The sequence below is a fragment of the Phacochoerus africanus genome, chromosome 15, assembly GCF_016906955.1.
Source record: "Phacochoerus africanus isolate WHEZ1 chromosome 15, ROS_Pafr_v1, whole genome shotgun sequence".
NCBI classification, from domain to species: domain Eukaryota; kingdom Metazoa; phylum Chordata; class Mammalia; order Artiodactyla; family Suidae; genus Phacochoerus; species Phacochoerus africanus.
Window position 1 is genome coordinate 25,733,529 of NC_062558.1, and position 19,876 is coordinate 25,753,404.

The 19,876-nt window shown below is 41.7% G+C and overlaps 1 protein-coding gene across 1 annotated transcript in view; it reads left to right on the top strand.

The window, feature by feature from the left end:
- Positions 1 to 19,876, top strand: part of TMEM132D (transmembrane protein 132D) — a 766,214-nt gene that overhangs the window by 524,402 nt on the left and 221,936 nt on the right. Inside the window, 1 exon segment of the mRNA XM_047760874.1 lies at positions 19,647 to 19,830. Within this exon segment, the coding sequence (XP_047616830.1) occupies positions 19,647 to 19,830 (184 nt within the window).

The window sequence follows — 19,876 nt, forward strand, 5'->3', positions numbered from 1 at the left end:
AAAAATTTTTTTTCTTTTTAAAAGTATCTGAGGAGGAGTTCCCCTCATGGTGTCGCAGAAACGAATCCAACTAGGAACCATGAGGTTGCGGGTTTGATCCCTGGCCTCACTCGGTGGGTTAAGGATCCGGCGTTGCCATGAGCTGTGGTGTAGGTCACAGACTCAACTCAGTTCCCGCATGGCTGTGTCTGTGGCGTAGGCTGGCAGCCGTAGCTCCGATTAGACCCCTAGCCTGGGAACCTCCACAGGTGCGGCCTTAAAGACAAAAAAAAAAAAAAAAACAAACAAATAAATAAATAAAAGTATCTGAAGATCTGCCAGTACTGCATTTTTTTCAAGAATCTTCTGTGGTTTGTGACAGTCCTTGAAGCTGCTGCTTTCCTCCACCAGGCTGCATTCCTTATTCTGGGACCTGCTTGGCCTTGGCAGTGTTTGAAACTGGAGATCTCTTTTCCAATACTATGTCCTTATACATATCAAAGATAAAGAGAGTTTACAAGGATGCTAAAATTGCTTGATCTCACCTGGCTTTAATCTCTTTTTAAGAGAAACTCCTCCCCTCTCTTTCCCTGCTTGTAGCTTAAGATGACTGTTCATGCCTTCGGCTATGCTCTTTGCTGCTGGAAAATTCAGTTGTCCTGCCTCAAGTCACTTTTATCATGCGGCGATCTTTGCAAATTACTCTTCTGGCAGAGAGAGCCCTAACTGTTTAGATCTGCCCCAAGTTACCTCTCAACAGCTAGGCGGGCCGTTTAAAGAATAAATGACAGGAGATTACTGGCTCCTGTGGATCAGAGCCTGTGAGCATTTAAATCTGGTCATGTAATCTTGCGATTGTGTTCTCCAGCATTCTAGAGGGGATTAGAATAGTGTGCCATCAGCTGAATTCCATCAGTTTCTGGCCTCATTCACCTGAACAGACTCAGATATAGAATTGCTAGAACAGGGAGTTCCTGTTGTGGCTCAGCGGTAATGAACCCCACTAGGCTCCATGAGGATGCGTGTTTGAGTCTTGGCCCTGCTCAGTAAGTTAAGGATCTGGTATTTTGGTGAGCTGTGGTGGAGGTTGCAGATTTCGACTTGGATCCCGTGTTTTTGTGGCTGTGGTGTAAGCCGGCAGCTGTAGCTCCGATTCAACCCCTAGCCTGGGAACTTCCATATGCCACAAGTGCGTCCTTAAAACACACACACACACATACAATTGCTACAACAGCAGGACTGATTTTTAAATAAAAAAAAATCATGAAAAACAAATAATTTTTATCAAGTTAAATTTTTTTAAAGTAGGTCATTGATTAAGGAGATGGGCAGTGGGCATTCTGATTGTCACATTCTGTCCGCAAAGCAAACATTTCTTTTCCTGTATCCCAGCAGACCTTCACACAGACACCTCAATACACACAACGAGAAGTATACACCTTCTCTGTACTGTTAGGATGGCATTCAGCTGCAGGTAACCAAAGCCCAAATGTAAGTACCTTTAAAACATTGAGGTTTGTGTATCCCAAACAAGGGAAAAATGTAGGTAGGTACTCTGTGGCTGGTATATGGTTAAATGGTGCCGTGGGGTCTCCTTCTATCTTCCTGCTCTGCTACCTCAATTTCATAAGATGGCAGCTGCACCTTCAGATATCACATCAGTATCCCAGGCAGGAAAGAGAAGGGAGGGAAGGTTAAAATCATCTGCTGTCTGAAACTCCACCTCTCTATCAGAGGAAAATCTTGTTTCCTGGAAGCTCCACAAAATAGATTTCTGCTTGTATCTCCTTGGCCAGAAATATACACATGACCTATCTTCCCAGTGAGTTAATTTTTGTTCACGGGGAGCAGGTATTTCTACCTCAAACAGATTGAGCTCAACTGGTGAGGAGAAAGGGGCTAATGGATTTTGAATAAATCCAGCATTGGTCACATGGTTATTGAATCACTACCTAATTGAATACTCATCTACTAAGAACCTAGAATCTATGGGGGCCTATAAAGTTTGAGTAAAATAAATAGTTAAAAGGAAAGAAATGAAAGACAGAAGGGACAGAGGGAGGAAGGAAGGAAGGAAAGATAGACAAAAGCAAAGAAGGAGGGAAGGAACAAAGGAAAGAAGAAAGGAAAGAAAGAATTAAGGAAGAAAGAAAAGAAAGGAGGAAGGGAAAGAGGGAGGGAAGGAAGGGGAATAAGAGAGTGGGAAAGGAAAACTTTCTGTCCTCCTTGTGCAGTTTTCGCAAACATTCACTTTCTGCTAGGAGAAAGAGATACGAAAATAGGTAATTAACAGTAATAACATCCATCTCTTTGTACGGTCTTCAGCCCTCTGAGTACATTGTGTAGATGACCCACTGAACAATTCTAGGGGCATCTTTCACATAGTCTGTGTGATGTGTCCGAGTTGAGCAGTGCACAGCCTGCACAGATGTATGAGGCAGTTCTAGCGCTGGAGATGATTAAATGGGATCATTTGTACAGAAATGGTTGTGATTATCTACTATTTTATAATTGAGAAACTTGAGGCTTGAGGAGACTAAATAGTAGATAAGTAGTAGCTTAAAATAGTAGTAGATTAAGTGGTAGATAACTAGTGACATAATCAGGATCCAATACTGGGTGTCACATACTCCAAAATCCATTCTCTCAACCACCATGTTTCATTGCTAATAGCTACTCTCTCATCTCAAGAATGTTCACGAAACCCAGGTAAACTTTCATGCTGTAAAATCTCTTTGGCAGTGACCTGAACTGTAAGGTAAATAGGTGGATGTTTGAAGCCTTCGATAAAATAAGGGGCAGTAATTTCTATTTCCTCACATGAAACCGGTAACAAACACATCTAGCCACTTGTATGAGAAAAACAAACATCTTGATGAAATTTTCCTTCCCAGCAGCTTTGTGCAGTTTTCGCAAAATTACCCATCATGCCCCAAACCAGAAAGGCAACATTGACTTAAAGTTTATCTTTAATTATATTTAAATCATGAAGCTTAACTGAATGTATTGACATTTATACCAAGAAATTCATTGACATTCCATTAACCTTAACCAGCAAATTAAATCTTTAGCCTCAGACCTGGAGCACTTGAGGGCTGCAGCACATTTATGTATTGATCACGGGATGTGGTATGGCTCGTGTAGGTGGGAGCCTAACAGCTAAGCCTAAAGAAACAGAATCATCCCTTTCCCAGGAGGAATGAACTAGATATATATTTGATTTTTTTATTGCAGAAGAATAAAACATCTGAGCCTCTCAGCATTTCCTTTGTCATGTCAGGCGGGAGTTGTGAAAAACCACTGGGAGAGCTAGCACAGATCATCTCTATCTACTACTAATCCTGTTTGTATTTTCACATGAACCGAGAGCAATTCGGCTGAAGTTGAAAATCTAAAATCTAAGTCTCTGTCACCACTAGATAGAGAAAATTCATCTTTGTTTGCCGTTTATTCCAGGATCAAGCTGACGATGTTAGATTTTTGTCTTCAAAATATCACATGCAATTTAGCTTTCAGGGTTGGATGTTTAGGGCAGCAACCTCACCTTCCTGTTGGAGATAGTTCTTTGGTGATCACCTGTAAACCATAGTGCCTCCCTTTGCTGAGGTACCAAAAAACCCTTGTCAAGACACACAGAATGTCATCCCAAACTGTCTTCCTTTGACCTGTCTGCTGACGTAGTCTGCTAAGATGGAGTCTTTTTTTTTTGTCCTTTTGCCATTTCTTGGGCCACTCCCGTGGCATATGGAGGTTCCCGGGATAGGGGTCTAATCAGAGCTGTAGCCGCCAGCCTATGCCAGAGCCACAGCAACTCGGGATCCGAGCTGCATCTGCAACCTACACCACAGCTCACGACAACGCCGGATCCTTAACCCACAGAGCAAGGTCAGGGATCGAACCCACAACCTCACAGTTCCTAGTCGGATTCGTTAACCACTGCGCCACGACGGGAACTCCAATGGAGTCTTATTAGAGGATGTCTTCTCATTCTATTCTCTCTTAAAAAAGTAAATAAATAAATACATAGGAGAAAAGGGAACCCTCCTGCATTGTTGGTGGGAATGTAAATGGGTATAACCACTATGGAGAACAATATGGCGTTTCCTTAAAAAAAAAAACAACTAAAAATAGAACTACCATGTGATCCAGCAATCCCACTCCTGGTGAAAACCATAACTCGAAAAGATCCATGCCTCAATGTTCATAGCAGCACTATTTACAATAACCAAGGTTTGGAAACAGTCTAAGTTTCCACTGACAGAGGAATGGATGAAGAAGTGTGGTACATATATATAATGGAATACTACTCAGCCATAATAAGATTGAAATCATGCCATTTGCAGCAACATGGATGGACCTAGAGGTGATCATACTAAGTAAGACAGAGAAAGACAAATACCACATGTCACTTACATGTGGAATCTAAAATATGATGCCAATGAACTTATTCACAAAATAGAAACAGACTCACAGTCATAGAAAACAAACTTAAGATTACCAAATAGGAAGGGGAGGGAAGGATAAATTAGTAATTTGGGAGTAACAGACATACGCTATTATAGATAAAATAGATAAACAAGGACTTACTATATAGCACAGAGACCTATACTCAATATTTTATAATAACCTATGTGAGGAAAGAATCTAAAAAAGAATATATATATATATATTATATAGGTTATATATTTAAATGTATAGCTGAATCACTTTGCTGTACATCTGAAACTAACGCACCATTGTAAATCAACTATGCATCAATAAAAATACATACATACATAAAAGTGGAAGAGTTAAGGAAATTTTTTGATGTTTCAAAATACTGATTTTTTTTTACTGAATTGTAGTTGATTTACAATGTATGTTAGTTTCAGGTGTACAGCAAAGTGATTCAGTTATATATATATATAGTCTTTATAGATTCTTTTCCATTATAGCTTATTAAACATATTGTGTAGAGTCTCCTGTGATAGAAAGGAAATCGCAGAGGAAATTTTTAAATAAAAAAATTGTCAAGAGCAAAGTCTAGGGCAAAACTCTGTGTCATGCACACTTGTCAAATTTGGAGAGTAATATGCTGAGCTGGTGCTTCAAAGACAGACCCTCTTTCCAGTCCCCGGAGAGGAGATATTGAGATAATCAGGAGCTAATTGTACATAATTGGCTTGCTCACCAATTCCCCACTGCATTATGATTTTGTGCGTTCTGCCCAAGACGCATCTAGGGTTTCTTTTCATCAGATACTGAGCAGAGGAGTTGATGGTGTCCCCGTTACCTGTTTATGCAGACAAGATGTGATCTTGAACAGCGGCAGCCCTGGCAAAGTTGCTAATGTGTCTTTGGCAGCACACAAGTTGTATTTTTTTTTTTTTCAGTTTAAAAAACTCCTAACGAAAGAAATCTATGAATTAAAATATTTCTCCAAGTGAATGAGTTTTAAGAGAATGTCATGATGTGGAGATGAAAGAGTTGGCTTTATTTTTCTTTCTCTGTTTGTCTGCAGCAGAAGGGCCAGTACACATGTGGAAAACACTTTCTAATGGGGGCGAGTGGGGGGTGGCAATTCCAGCATCGTTCCGAGAGCGTCTCACTTTTAAATAGAATATCATTCCCCTTTCTGTCCTGTGATCCTGAAGCCCTTGGTGGTTTCTGATGCTTCAGCTCTCCCACTTCAGCCCCATCTCTCTTTTACTATGAATGTTGGAAGTTCTCACTAGCTGAGGATAATACTCTTTACAAAATCATTTGAAGTCAATCTATGTAGAAGAGAGGTTAAAATGTTGTAATACAAGTGGTTACAAATGAGTTTGATTTGGAACTTACCATTTATAAATGAAGCTTAAGACAGAGACGATCAGGTTATTTCACCTTAAATAAGCCAAAGCTATCATTAGAATGATGTTCTTACTCTCCGATAAAGTCTGCAACCAGTATTGATTGGGTGAGAGAGGTAATCTTTCAGAGGGGAGGAAAAAAAAACTTTAGATTTTGATCAGTTTTGAAAAAGTCATCTAGGTCTTCATCAACTTTTCTCAAAGTGCTTATCTCGTGCTTTTGTGAGTCACCTCACATGTGTTTGAAGTTCCTAAATTGTCATCATCTCTGTTGATTTCTCTCCTTTCTAGACACTAGCGTGTTTAACTCGGCTATGTCCCCCATTTGTCAGTCATTTCATACGTGAATCAAGTACTTCCAGCAGTTCTCTCCAAGATTCCATTGGTGGATTTCATAAAATATGACCTCTTTTCAAAGATTAGAAATATCCCTTGACGATTAATTTGCATGGCATTTACATGTGCTTACATTCTGTACACAAATAGCAATCCACGTTAACTTTTTTAAACTTCGGTCTTTTTTTCTACTTTCTTATTGAAGTATAGTTGATTTACAGCGTTAATTTCTGCTGTGCAGCAAAGTAGTCATACATATATACATTCCTTTTTGTATTCTTTTCTATTATCATTTATCGCAGGATATTGAATATAGTTCCCTGTGCTATACAGTAGGTCCTTGCTGTTTATCCATGTTACATATCTAACAGTTTGCATAACAATGGCATTTATGATGGACATTTAGGATGCAAATGCTGAGTAAGGAGACATCATTGAATGAGGTCTAGGGTTCTACCCAGGGTACATCACATACTCCTTATTCAGATACAAGGAGCCTCTATATTTCTTCAAATGTCTCCCCTGATTTCTGTTTTTCTGTTTCTTTATTTACCTTTCCTTGCTGCAGGGAAAGATGATCTTTATAAACACTTTGGTGTCTTTGTGGTTGTAGGAGCAGTGAATACATTTGTGTTGTGTTCGTTTTCTTGCAAATCTGCAGTCATAGATAGTAACCAGTGAAGACAGTCGCTGGACAGGAAGATGGTAACTCTACCAACAGGAGCTTTAAAAAATCAAAACAGGAGTTCCTGTTGTGGCTCAGTGGGTTAAGAACCCAAAGCTGTCTCTTTGAGGATGTGGGTTCAATCCCTGGCTTCACTCAGTGGGTTAAAGATTCGTCGTTGCCACAAGCTGCAGCATAGGTCACAGATGCGGCTTGGATCCGTGTTGCATGGCTGTGGAGTAGGTCTGCAGCTGCAGCTCCAATTATACCCCTAGCCTGGGACCTTCCATATGCCACAGGTGTGGCCGTAAAAAGAAAAAAAAATCAAAACACAAGTTCATATATACATGTATATACAGTAGTGCATTGCTACTACAAATTCTTCCACTGCCCACCCAAGCTCCAGCGAGTATCTCCTACAGCCTCATTTGATTTGAACTTCTGCCTGCTATTCTCTGGTCCAGCTCTGATCTGTTCCCAATACCGTAGCCATCATGATGTTTTCAGACCCTTCACCTTTTGCTGAGAATGCTCAGGTGGACTCCCACTTAGATGGGTAGGACTCTCAGGCTGCTTCTGCATGTGGCAATGTCCTGGTGTGCCCCAGGACGCCTTGAAGATGACCGAAACTGCATCTGTGTTTCTAGTCAAGGACAAACTCATTCATGGATTGACTGCTTGACCCCTAGGATCCCCTCCATCAGGGATCCAGCAGTGGACCTATCTAGGAAGGAGCTATGTGCTGAAATGCAGACTCCACGTGCCGCCTTTGTCATCAGAACAAGGAAGGCAAAAGCCCAAGTGCGCAGTGGGAGACATCCAGGTGAGGGATGAGGAAGTGCTCAGCCAAGAAGGCGGTGGCCGTGTTTCCAGGGTCGACCTCAGCCCTTTGTGGGTTGACTTCCTTAGGGCAGCCTTTCCTGACCTCCGCCCATTGGTGGACTGACCTGGAAAACTCCCCTAAAGCATCTCCACTGCCCACCCAGCCAGCATGCCCAGGTCAAGAAACTGAACTGAGCGGTCAGATGGAGGGTGGGTGTGGTCACCAGTTTCAGGGGAGCTTGTCCCATCCCCCCACTGTGAAAAAAGAAAGTATCCACTGCCTGCCCCCACCCCTTTCTGCATCCAGAGGCCTCAGCACGAATTCCTCCTTTTGTTCCATCCACCCCCCACTTTCATCCCCATTGACCTTGCACTCTTCCTTTTACACGGAGGATCTTGGGGCTAAAAACAGGGTGTGAGGCTGGAAGAAAGAAAGGCAATGACCAGTTCTGAGCCCCACCTGGTTCAGAGAAGGACCCTCTAAGAACAGATAAATGAGACAAAGGATTAAACACACGCAGCAGTCTGGGCTTCTCTTTAGAGATTGTTGGGTGTGGTTTGACTGTCATCGTAATTGGGGTTGGCTTTTGGCACTTGTAGGGCAGGGCCCAGGATGACACAGGGTACCACATGGTGAAGAATGTCCTTTACTGAGTTTGAAATTCAAATGTTCTGCAGATATTTTTGCAGGATTCATAACTCATCTGAAAGAATGCCACCTTTACCCCCCGCCACTACAGCCGTCTATAATTTGGCTTGACCTATCCCTATCATTCCTAGCTCAGTTAAAGTCATTCTGTCCTTCTCTTAGTCTTATACAAATAAGTTAAGCCTATGAATTCTTATTCTAGTTGCAGTTTTTATTCTAGAGTTGCACCTACATCTTGTATTCTTTTATTTCCTGCTCTTCTTAATTCAGTCTTAGATCAACTCATATCCAATTTATTTTTTTCATCGGTAGGAATAAATATTTGACCACCTCACGCTGTCTTATAGTGACACTATTTCCAAGCATTTACATATTGCAATCAAGGTCAGTTTGTTGTTTTTTTTAAGGTTTAATAATTTCCCATTTCTCTCATGATAAAGAGCAGAGATTTGTAAGCTTTTCCTGTAAGGAGATAGTAAATATCAGCTTTACAGGCCATTTGCTTTCTAGCATGCATATTCTTTTTTTCTTTCTTTCTTAGCAATGGTTAAAAATGTAAAAGCTGCTTTCAGCTTAGGATCTATGCCTAGACAAGCTATGACTGGATTTGACCTACCAGCTATCATTTGCTGACTCTGACAAAAACCAACTGTGAATGTGGCTACAAGGACTTGCATGGTGTCCCTCTACCCACCCCCAATCTGCATCTCAATTCCAGCCTCTCTGTGGTTCCCAGCCAAACTGATTTCTTTTGTTTCCTTCAACCCATCCTGCTCCCTCCAAGAAAAGGACATCTGTATGTGCAGTTCCTTCTTCCTGATAACTATCCAGTAAAGGGAACACAGCCCAAGGCTTGCTGCCCCAAGAAATGCATCTTTGTCTCCTTGACAACACGAGGGTCCTCTAACATAGCCCTCATCTCCCCAGCTACATCTGCTTCTCACCTCTTCTTACAGTTGTCCATTTACAATTGTAGATGTGATAATTTATTCAGTGTCCATCTTCCCCACTAGACTCTATGCTTGAGAAGAGCAAGTATGTTCAACCATCTGCTTTGAGGGGGATTTGGAGAAAACCCTGCACTACGGCAGTTGCCAATTTCCATGGTGTAAATGCCTACCCCCCCCCGCCCAGTCCATGTCAAGCTACCAAAAGGATGTCCTGCCATGTAATGGTGGAAAAGGATGTTCAGAATCAGCGTAGTTTGGGCCACCACTAGGTCTCCAGCTTTCTAAGCTAACCTTTGTATCTGCATCTCCCAGAAGAGCATCCAGCAAATAACAAGAATTCCAGAAATATCAGTTGAATGAATGAATGAAATATTGGGATGGAGAGCAATGGAGCACCGAAATAAAAGGAAAAAAATGCAGCATGATTTGGTTCAAGCTTCAACTTTTACATTTTCTTCTCCAGAACAACCCCCATGACCAGACCTCAGAGTATATGATAAGGTGGAAACAAATGACATGAGAAGACAAATTTATAGCAACCAAAAAAAAAAAAAAATCCCATTAGAATACATACATTAAAGTGATCATATGTTTTAGTTCATAGTGAAAGGTTTTTATCCTGAAAATGCTAATGAGGATGTTAGGGGGAAAAAAAGATGTCACTAATGAAAAACTTTATTCCTGTGATCTGGTCTTAAAAGAAACCATTTATTTGAAATCTATCCTTATTTCAATCTTGAAAATAAGATGTGAAGGGAGGGGGAGGAAAGGAGGACTCCTGCATTTGGTAGACATCAGATTTGTCTGTGTCTGATGCAAATTTCCAAAACGCCATTGCAGACCAATGTTGGCTTGGTCACGAGGATTCCTCTGAGTGGAGCGAGGAAGGCTCAGTACCAGACCTGTGGCCCCCCCCCCCCCCCCCCGCCCCTTCACTCATCCCTTGTTTCTCTTTCATTGCTAGAATCTTCCACATAGCATTTGTCAGTTGCCTTTTGTGCCGCCTTTAAGAACTGGCTCTCTTTCCCAGGATCTCTAGAAAGCATATGAGGTTTTTGGAATACATCTCAAACTGTTTCCCAAGGGCATGACCCTTCACTTAGTACTTTCACCCTCTTTCTAGCTTTGTTTCCAGAAATTTTGCCCTTTTGTCTTTTTGAGTATCATCTAGAAAAATGGTATGGCTTAGCTGGAAATGGAATTGCACTCCCTGCGTCCCGTCCCCCCACCTACCCGGCCCGCTTAGCCTCCGACACTCACGCTGGAGGTGGAAGCCAGTTGCCCACATGGGTGGTTGCAAAATGCAGCCTGATCATTGGCATGCTTTTTTAAGGACCTACCATTATATGTTGGCTTTATAATTGGGAAAAGAAATACAGGTAGTTTTAAGATGCATTGACTTATATCTCAAATACTTAGCTTTGAGCTATACTACTGCTAGCAGGTCCATGTCTACTCACTTTCTCATCTCTCCAAAGGAATGGTAGGCTTCTGTATCTAATGCTCTTGTTTACACATCCCTAATTTGATTTATAGACACATTGTGGAACTTTAAGTGTTGGCAGTAGAATCTAAAGGCAAGCTAATCTCAAAGCATCTTGTCACGAAAATGTCTTAGCTCTGCTTGTGCAGAATTCACTTGAAACATCATTTCTGGGTCTCGAATAAGCCCTGTGTAGTGTCCTGACCAGTGTTTCCACTGGGGGATGAGAAAGGTCCTTAATGATCTTCATTGCTAATAACCATGCTGGTCCTTGCACTGAAAAAAGAGGTGGGGGTTTATAACCCTGTGATCAAGAGTGAGCATTCTGCAGGAGTTCCCATTGTGGCTCAGCAAAAATGAACCTAAGTATCCATGAGGACTTGGGTTCAATCCCTGGCCTTGCTCAGTGGGTTAAGGATCCGGTGTTGCCATGAGCTATGGTGTATGGCTCAGATCTGGTGTTACTGTGGCTGTGGTGTGGGCGGGCAGCTGCAGCTCCAATTCAACCCTTAGACTGGGAATGTCCGTATGCTGTAGGTGTGGCCCTAAAAAGCAAAAAAAAAAAAGTGGACATTCTGCATTTGCAGCAACATGAGTGGAACTAGAGATGGTCATACTAAGTGAAGTAAGCCAGAAAGAGAAAGACACATATCATGTGATATCACTTATATGTGGAATCCAGATATGACACAAGTGAACTTATTTACAAGACAGAAACAGACTCAGAGACATAGAGAACAGACTTGTGGTTGCCAATGGGAAGGGGATGGTGAGGGAAGGGTGAATTGGAGGTTTGGGGTTAGAAGATGCAAATTAGTATGCATAAGATAGATAAAAAAACGAAGTCCTATTATATAGCGCAGGAAACTATATTTAATATCTTGTAATAAACCATAATGGAAATATATAAAAAAGAACATATATATATTTATTTCATATATATATAATTGAATCACTTTGCTATACAGTAGAAATTAACACAACATTTTGAATCAACTATACTTCAATAAAATAAGTTGGATTTTTTTTTGTTGTAGTTGTTTTTTGTTTATTTTTGCTTTTTATGGCTGCACCCATAGCATACGGAAGTTCCCAGGCTAGGGGTCAAATCGGAACTGCAGCTGCAGGCCTACACCACAGCCACAGCAACTCGGGATCTGAGTGGTGTCTGCAATCTACACCACAGCTCACCACAGCCAGATCCTTAACCCACTGCTCAAGGCCAGGGGTCAAACCTGCATCCTCATGGATACTAGTCAAGTTCATAACCCACCGAGCCACAATGGGAACTCCAAAATAAGTTTGTTTGTTTGTTCGTTTGTTTTTAATGAATGGGCATTCTGTAGTCAGACCTCCTGGCTCCTTCACTCTGTAGCTGGTTACTAGACAAACAGTTCACCTCCTTGAGCCCAAGTTTCTTGTCTACAAGCTAGGAGTAAATAGCAGTGATTTATTGAAATACTGTGAAGATTATAGGCACAAGACATAAAAAGCTCTTAAAATAGCACCTAGCACATTAAAAATATACAATGAAGGTTACTTGTTCCATCACTCTGGAAAAAAGAAGAAGCATGCCAATCCCCAAATAATACAATACTTTCTTTCTTTTTTTTTTTTTTTTTGGTCCTGGGATGCACTGAGGTGGTTCTGCAAAGCCTCATGTTTAGTTTTCTTTCTTGGGTTCCTGAGCTGTGGCCCCAGAGGATGTGATTACTGCCTGTGCTTGCGATGACCCACAGTCTTTGTTTCCTGAAAGGGCATTTTATTTTCCTGAAATTGGAGGAAGCCTCTGGCTATGTCTCCAACCATGTGTCTTTGTTTAAAGGAAGACCTTCTGCGTGAAAAAAGCCTAGATTTTTTTTTTATTATTAAACTATAGTTGATTTACAATATTGTGTTAGTGTCAAGTGTAGAGCATAGTGATTCAGTATTTTTGCAGGTTATATTCCATTATAGGCTGTTACAAGATACTGCATCTAATTCCCTGCACTCCATAGTATATCTTTGTGGCTTAGCTCAGAGGCTTAGATCTTTGAAGCCAGTGCACAAAGGGGAAAGTTATTGGAAAATGAGAAGAGCTCTTCAAATCAAGGCCATGTTATTTATCCTCTCTGTGAAAGAGGACAGGCTACTAAAAGAGTTGTAGTGGCCCAGCGGGTTAAGAATCTGACTAGTATCCATGAGGATGCGGGTTTGATCCCTGGCCTTGCTCAGTGGGATAAGGATCTGGCGTTGACGCAAGAGGCAGCATAGATTACTGATGCAGCTCGGATGCCGAGTTGCTGTGGCTGTGGTGTAGGCTGACAGTTGCAGCTCCGATTCAACTCTGGCCTGGAAACTTCCATATGCTATACGTGCTGCCCTAAAAAGACTAAAATAAAATAAAATAAGCCTCCAAACCTACAAGTGTGGAACCAGTCAGTAGGGGCCCACGGGAGGCTGCACTCCCTCCTCTGCTTCCATGTCTGTTGTCCATACAAAGGACAGCTGCAAGCAAGACAGGGCAGGAAGAGGGCTTCTTGGTTTCCCTGTGCCAGTAGCAGCCACAGAAGTGGGAGAAGCCAAAGCTGCAGGTACCTCCATGCCCTGAGGGGTCTCAGGTCTGTAAGTAAGATCCCCATTGAGCCTCTTCGTGGGCAGCTGCAAACCCTGCCCAAACTCAACAGCACTCAACAGCAGTGCTGCCTTCCAGATCAAGCTCACACATCAAGTGTTGCCCAGATCTGTATTGCTAATTATTTGACTTGCCTATGGGGGGAGCAGTGGAGGGAGCCTGGGTGGGTAGGGCTGTGTATAGGGCCACCAGAAATGGCATCTGAATGCTTTATGCTTATCCAGACCCCAGACCCCTTGGCTGGAACTCTGATCTTGTCCCTCCTCACTCTCATACTCATGGACATCAAAATCCCTGAATTTTTATTTTTCTTCATTTGCCTGTATCTTTACAGATTTTGCTGATCATATTTCCTAAATCCGCTTAGTACATACTATTTCTAATACTTTTATATACGGAATACTTCTAAGAGCACTGATATCCACATGATTAATTTTTTATAGACCTCTAATGCAATCGTTCACAACCCTGGCTGCATAATAAAATCACCTGGATGAAAAAGAAAGAAATACAAAATAAAAGAGCGCGAGAGAAAGAAAGATTATGAAGGAAAGAAGGAAGGAAGAGACAAAGAGAGGGAGGGAGGAAGGAAGGAAGGGAGAAAGAAGAAGGAGGGAGGAAAGGAAAGGAGGGAGAAAGAAGAGAGAAAGAAAGAAAAAAGAAAGAAAGGGAGAGAGGAAGAAAGAAAGAAAAGAAAGAAGGAAAGAAAGAAGAAAGGAAGGAAGAAGAAAGACAGATAGACATAGAAAAAACAAGTGCCTGGCCCCAGTCAGGAACAATCAGAAATCTGTGTGAATGGTGCCTGTTAATTGGTGTTATTTGTAAAATTCCTCCAGGCAATTCTAATGCCTGGGCAAGGTGGAGTACAAATATGTAGATGTATTTTATAAATTTCTATTTAGGCTACTGTATTTATCTCCTATAACCTAGTAGATTCCCTTCTGATGAATACCAGATGTTACCCTCTGCGCTGGGCACACTTGGAACCAGATAAGCATGGCTACTCTTTTTAGTCTAATATGCTGACTCTCAAACTTTCAAAGGTACAGTCCATGGCTTTCCAGTTAAACATGAAGAAGTGATAAATATTGCCAAACATGCAAGAGTTCTGGAAGCTCTCAAGTGCTAAATATTTACAAAAAGGTATTAAAATCCAAATTTCCACTAACTCGCCAAGACACACAGGATGAGCTATTCCAAAGTTAGATCACCATATGCAGAATTTACAGAGGAAACTGCTAGGAACATGGTCGCACTCTACTGTATCAGATTTTTTTTTTCTTTTTAGGGCTGCAGGTACAGCATGTTCTAGGATAGGTGTCATAGCGAAGCTGCAGCTGTCAGCCTACACCACACAGCCACAGCAATGCCAGATCCAAGCTGTATGTGCAGCCCACACCACAGCTCATGGCAAGTCCGATGCTTAAACCACTGAGCGAGGCCAGGGATCGAACCTGCATCCTCATGGAGACTAGTTGGGTTCATTTCCAGTGAGCCACAAGGGGAATTCCTGCATCAGAAATCTTGAGAAGCCCAAGAAAAACACAATTTTAGGATACACAACCTTCCTAAAGTTGGCTGTGACCAAGAGGTGAAGAATTCCCAATTTAGAGGGTTTTCATCAGCACATCAAAGAGGAAAATCAGCTCAAAGGAGACTGTGTTTCCTTTACATCTTGGCCAGGCAAGGGATCTAAGGGAAAAGAGATCACATGTAAATGGACAACTATGTAAGGTTATTGAAGGAGTAAATTAGATGAAGTAAATAGAGCACTTAAAAAGTCATTGCTGATGTTGTTATAGGGAGATCTTGCAGAATGGGAAGAATGTGAATAGATGGAGAGATGTTTATAAAAGTGTTTCTGATAACGTGAGCTCCATAAGTACAATGTGGGAATGTGGGCATTCAAAAAGTCCTATATCCTGGTGAAACCATGGTTGTTCAGTTTGCTTGCGGTTCTGGCATCTGCAAGGAAATGGGCATAGAGAATGGTGTAAGGTATGGAGTAGGGTCATGTAACTGCAGGTGAGGAATTACAGCTCTGAAGGGATTCCCAGACACCTCCATTGTAGTGCTGAATTTCTGAATTCAGCATTTACCAGTGCTATTCTGTCAATCTCCCTTTCCTTGTGACTTAACATAGAAGGCAAGTCTCAGGACAGCCAAAAGAAGGATGATCCCATTTTATGAATGAGAAAGTAATAACAAAATTCTTGCAAATCCCAAATATAAAAACAAAATGGAAAACAGTATGGAGGTCCTCAAAAAGCTAAAATGGAATTGCCATATGATCCAGCAATCCCACTCCTGGGTATCTATCCAGATAAAACTCTAATTCAGAAAGATACATGCACCCTACTGTTCATACCAGAACTATTCACAACAGCCAACACATGGAAACAACCTAAGTGTTCACCCACAGAAGAATGGATAAAGAGGATGTGGTACATATATACAGTGGAATACTACTCAGCCATAAAAAGGAATGAAATAATGCCATTTGTAGCCACATGCATGGACCTAGAGATGATCATACTAAGTTAAATAAGCCAAAGACAAATATCATATGATAGATGTCACTTCTATGTGGAATCTAAAATATGACACAAATGAATTTATCTGTGAAACAGAAACAGACTCACAAACACAGAGAACAGACTTCTTGTTGCCAAGGGGAAGGGGGAGAGGAATGGATTGGGAGTTTGTGATTAGCGGATACAAACTATTATATATAGGGTGGATTAACAACAAGGTCCTACAGGGAACTCTATTCAGTATCCTGTGATAAACCACAATGGAAAAGAAAATGAAATATATGTATAACTGAATCACTTTGCTATACAGCAGAAATGAACACAACACTTTAAATCAACTATGCTTCAATAAAATAATGTTTAAAATATACAAAGGCAAAGATGCATTCTAGCATCTCAAGCTCAAGTTTTCTAAATTGTGGAAACCCCAGTTCCAAATTCCAAAAAGACAACAGCATGTGTCTTAGGAAAAGGAAGCTCAGAGAGTGGATCAGTCCACAGGCACTGACATGATTCTGTTTCCAGTTCTTATCACAACTGCTGTTTCTCCATTTTGTTCTAGTCATGGGTCACAGCCCAGTGTAGCTACTCCTGTTCTGTGCAAGAGGTTGCAGCTTGTGCAGAGGCATAACCTCTGTCACCTGGGCTTCCCTCTTTGGGCTGTTCTCACTTTCCTCCTCTGTTTCTTGCCTTCCTCCTCTTGCTCCTTCTCTTTCTCCTCTTCCTGTTTCCTTTCTCCCTCCCTTTCTTCCTCCTTCCCTTCCCCTTCCCTTCTTCCCTCCCTTCCTCCTTTGACTCTGGTCACCCCTGACATGCTAGTATTCCGCTTCGTCCCTTACTTTAAGAAGGAATCTCCCAGAGTTTCCCTTCGTGGCTCAGCAGTTAATGAACCCAACTAGGAACCACAAGGTTGTGGGTTCGATCCCTGGCCCCATTCAGTGGGTTAAGGATCCAGCATTGCCATGAGCTGTGATGTAGGTCACAGACGCGGCTTGGATCTGGTGCTGCTGTGGCTGCAGTGTAGACCAGCAGATACAGCTCTGATTCAGCCCCTGGCCTGAGAAATCTCATATGCCACTGGTGCAGCACTAAAAAGGAAAATAAATAAATAAATAAATGGATCTCCGAGTAGTAGACAACCAACAAAGATCTACTGTAGAGCCCAGGGAACTATTTTAGATACCTTGTAATAACCTACAAGGGAAAAGTATCTGAAAGATTCTGAAAAATCTAATATCTGAATCACTTTGCTGTACAACTGAAGCTAACTCAATATTGTTGTCAGCTGTATGTCAGTATTTTTTTTTTTTTACGAAAAAAGAAAGAAGCTCCTCGAGATCCCCACCGTTTATCTCTGAGCGTCTGATCAATAAATTTCCTTGGGTTTGATGGTATGATAAAGATATTTCAATAGCTTTGTCATACAGAAAAAGGCCAAGCCTTATCCTCCTAAATGCCAGAGTCAGAGATGATTTCAACAATGTGAAATTCAGATCTCTAGAGATGGATGTGATAGGCAGAAGTTGCTTTGGTCACCAAGGGTTAGAAAATCTCTCTCCTCCCTGCCTCACCTTCAGTTCCTTACTTCTTCCCTCAGGGACTGGCTGACATGACACCTGTCTTTTTTTCACCTGTCCCTTTTTCTCCTTTTCTTTTTACTGTTGCACCGGCAGCTTATAGAAGTTCCCGGATTAGGGGTCGAATTGGAGCTGCTGGCCTACACCACAGCCACAGCAACACCGGATCCTTAACCCACTACGTGAGGCCAGGGATAGAACTCATATCCTCATGGATACTGTATCAGGTTCGTAACCTGCTGAGCAACAATGGGAACTCCTCACCTTTCACTGAGAAGAACAGACATTTTATAATAGCTGACGAAGAAAAAGAAAAAGAGATAGCCAGGAAATTAAGCAAACAAAATTAGCTGCAAAAATCATCCTGAGAGAGTTCCTGATGTGGCTCAGCATGTTAAGAACCTGACATAGTGTCTGTGAGGATGTGGGTTCAATCCCTGGCCTCGCTCAGTGGGTTAAAGATCTGGAGTAGCTGCAAGCTGCAGCATAGGTCACACAGATGCAGCTTGGATCCCACATTGCTGTGGCTGTGGCGTAGGCTGGCAGCTGCAGCTCCAATTTGACTCTTAGCCTGGGGAAAAAATTTTTTTTTAATCATCCTGGTACTCTAACTTGGCTTTATTTCCAGATACATGTTTATAGAAAACCCAGAATATCTAAAAATTAATAATTTTCATAATCACTCCAGTTTCCAAATAACATCTGACTACTTCCCCTTGCTCATCAGTGTGGATCCCATGACCCACTCTCCTGTTCGTGCCTCACCTAGGATTCTCTGCAATTCTGTGTCACCCCTGCCCCCCCCCCATAAAAAAGCCACCTCACCCTCAGACACCTTTAAAATCCTGTGCACCTGACTTGAATAGACTGTGGCTTTGGAAAGTCCAATACAGGCAGCATAGAGATTTCTGGGAGGGAAGGAAAGAAGCCTATCCTCCTAGATGGAGCACAGGGAAGAAAGCATTTAGGAAATTCAATCACCATTTCCCGTAATTATCCACAAACATCTGTCCTGGGGACTCTCAGCAGCTCACAAAAAACAGGAGTTGAGAAGCGTGAGTGACGGTGTTCATGGCCAAGCCAAGGCTGAGAATCTTGTTAAAGGTAGTTTATTCTCTGGAGATGGCGTTTCTTTTCTTTTCTTTTTTTAAATTTAATGTAATTTTTTAAATTATAGTTTTTGGGGTTTGGTTTTTTTTTTTTTTTTTTAGCAGCTGCACCTGTGGCTAGGGGTTGAATCAGAGCTGCAGCTGCCGTCCTGCACTGCAGCCATAGCAATGGCACAGCTTGGGGCACTCCAGATCCTTAACCCACTGAGTGAGGCCAGGGATTGAACCCACATCCTCATGGATATTAGGTGGTTCTTAACCTGCTGAGCCACCATGGGAACTCCAAAATAAAAGTATAATTGATCTACAATGTTGTGCCAGTTTCTGCCATATAGCATAGTGACCCAGGTGTACACATATGTGTGTGTGTGTGTGTATGTGTGTGTGTGTGTGTGTGTATGTGTATTCTTTTTCTCATACTATCTTCCATCATGTTCTATGTCTTTTCTTTGTTTTTAAAAATCAAAGCATAGTTGATTTACAAGGTCATGATAGTTTCAGGCATACAGCAAAGTGATTCAGTTGATAGATAGATGGATAGATAGGTATAGATATAGATAGTATTTTCCATTATAGTTTTTACAAGATAATGAGTATAGTTCCCTGTGCTATACAGTAAATCCTAGTAAATCCTTGTTGTTTATCTATTTTACATATAGTAGTGTGTATCTGTTAACCTCAAACTCCTAATTTATCTCTCCCCACCCCCTTTCCCCTTTGGTAACCACATGTTCGTTTTCTATGTCTGTGAGACTATTTTTATTTTGTAAATAAGTTTATTTGTATCATTGTTTTTAGATTCCACATATAAGTGATATCATATGATGTTTGTCTTTCTCTGACTCCACTTAGTTTGAGAATCTCTAGGTCCATCCATGTCGCTGCCAATTGCATTATTCTGTTCTTTTTGTGGCTGAGTAATATTTCACTGTATGTATGTACCACGTCTTCTTTATCCAGTCCTCTGTAGATGGACATTGGGGATCGCGTCTCTGACAAGCTCTTCATAGGGATGACGAGAACACACATGTGAAATAGTCAGTTACCTGCTGTGCACACCCCCCTGAGTCCTCAAAGCTGTTCCCTCTTTCTCTGCAGGGTGGATGGCTCCTCCTATGAAGTCATGCAGATCGATGTAGAAATTGAAGAGCCCAGTGACCCACCAGCCACACAGCTTGTCACCTGGCAGGTTGAATATCCAGGAGGAATCACATCTGACTTGGGCGTATCCAAGATCTACGTGAGCCAAAAGGACCTGATTGGTATCGTCCCACTGGCCATGGTAAGAATGTCCCTGCCCTGGGCTGTTAATACAGACCTTAGGCAAA